This window comes from Buceros rhinoceros, unplaced genomic scaffold (genome assembly GCF_000710305.1).
Source record: "Buceros rhinoceros silvestris isolate BGI_N320 unplaced genomic scaffold, ASM71030v1 scaffold8950, whole genome shotgun sequence".
In the NCBI taxonomy this organism is placed as follows: domain Eukaryota; kingdom Metazoa; phylum Chordata; class Aves; order Bucerotiformes; family Bucerotidae; genus Buceros; species Buceros rhinoceros.
Window position 1 is genome coordinate 40,023 of NW_010388978.1, and position 1,769 is coordinate 41,791.

The 1,769-nt window shown below is 47.1% G+C and overlaps 1 protein-coding gene across 2 annotated transcripts in view; it reads right to left on the reverse strand.

Annotated features, from left to right (window-relative positions):
- The window catches only part of APTX (aprataxin), a 10,168-nt gene extending 8,774 nt beyond the window's left edge, over positions 1-1,394 (reverse strand). The window contains exons 1-2 of one of the 2 annotated variants that reach the window (XM_010132283.1): positions 1,351-1,394; positions 862-998 (exon numbers count right to left, since the gene is read on the reverse strand). In XM_010132283.1, the coding sequence (XP_010130585.1) occupies positions 862-991 (130 nt within the window). In that variant the 5' untranslated portion in view covers positions 992-998; positions 1,351-1,394. Of the gene's footprint in view, positions 1-861; positions 999-1,350 lie in introns of those variants that run through there. The other variant, XM_010132275.1, reaches the window with a different exon arrangement.
- Between the last annotated feature and the right edge of the window lie 375 nt (positions 1,395-1,769).

The window sequence follows — 1,769 nt, forward strand, 5'->3', positions numbered from 1 at the left end:
GAACCACCCCCTGCAGAAAACACTCCTGTATTTTAAGATCTGCTACCTCTGAAGCTGATCTCTGTGAATGCACACAAAGAATACCTCTGCCTCATCCTCTCTTTCCAGGACCAGAGAGCCAAACAACCAACCAAGCCATTCACTGAGTTTCACCTGAGTACTTCCCACCATGGATCAGCAAAATTACTTCAGAAAAAAGGTGAAAACTGTAGGAGTCTTCTACATATTCTTTTTTTTCTCAGCAGCTCTCTGACAAGACATGGAGCAGGACTGTGTCCAGAGGGAAGACAAATAAGGCAGGGGAGATAAGCAGGAGAGTATTTTATAATTCATAGATATTTTTATATATTCTCCCAGCACACCTGTAAAATAGTAACTCATACTAAAAATCAGTTGGTGGAAGACTAGGGAGACGAAGCAGGACTCACAAAGCAAGAGTGCAGGCAGTGGAACATGACTACAGGCCTGGGGACTCATGCCAAGGTTCGATGCCTTCACGAAGGTGATCTTCCTATTATCAGGTGTCTCCCCTGATTTTTTAGGACGCAGAAACCATCACAAGTGCTTATAAAAAAAAACTTGATGAATTCAAGAATCAGGCAACATTATGGACCACGCAGAGAAAGGAGACCGTAAGACAGAAGCAAGCCCAAGGAAAACCTGTGATTCCTCATTCAGATCCAGCTCAAATCAGGCTTATGAATTAGGCCGGAACATTGGTCTGGTAGCTTCACTGGAATTTAGCCAAACAGAATAATGATGTTTACTGATCAACATGAGTGCTGTATTTCTATCTCACACTTTTGAACAAGAGTTTGGTTGCTGCCTCATGCAGGAAGCGGGATTTGGGCTAAACTTTACCTTGCCGCCGTGAACACTTCTTATCCGTTATTCCAGTCTCTGGGCCACGTCCAATTACCACTGCTTCCAAGTGTGGCAGTTTCACTCTCTGATTGCATTTCTCTTTCCCCAGGAGCCAGCACACACGCATCACTGTGCTGCAGACCAAAGCAAACAGTATGTTACTAGATGGGTCCCAATGGGTTACCTTCCTGTTGGACAGGGTCCAGGAATACTGCTGCCAGCCCGTTTGCCACCCAAGTGACTTCTGCTAACCGGGTTCATGTCTCTGAAATTGAAGGCCAAGCACAGCACTAACACTAGCATAATCTAAAAGCAAGTTGCTGTTGAATCCTATTTTCCTTCCTTCTATACCACCATAAATTCTCCTGTCAGGGATCATATACACAAAAATTCGATTGGATCAACAGCTCCACCTGACAGAAAAGCCTATCCACAGAAAAAGTTCTTTGTTTCTCACTGGGAGTGGGCGTTTTCTGATTGACTTACCCACCAAAACAAAGACAGTGGCAGAAGACAGACGATGAGAGAGGGGGAGTAGTTTCATCCAGCAACAGTCTGCAAATGGGCAATGCTACAAAACCAGAACCTCAAGTTTACAGCAATTTGATCTTTCGAACACCAAAGATCCCACACCCTCTCCCCTGCCTGGTGCGTAGCAGTAAACGTTTCTCCTCCGAACCCTGTGTTCAGCTTATCCCGGTGGAAATCAACAGCACTGCACCACACTCAACAGACGTGTGCACCCAGGCGCATCTCCCGGTCGGACGGCTGGTCAGGAAGGGCCTCTTCACTGCTTACTACACGCCCCGCTTTCCCCTCCATATCCTGCCACCCGCTCAGGGGCTTAGCACATGGCAACGGCCGCCAGCACTACGCAGCGAATGCAGACGACCGGGAGCGCCGCG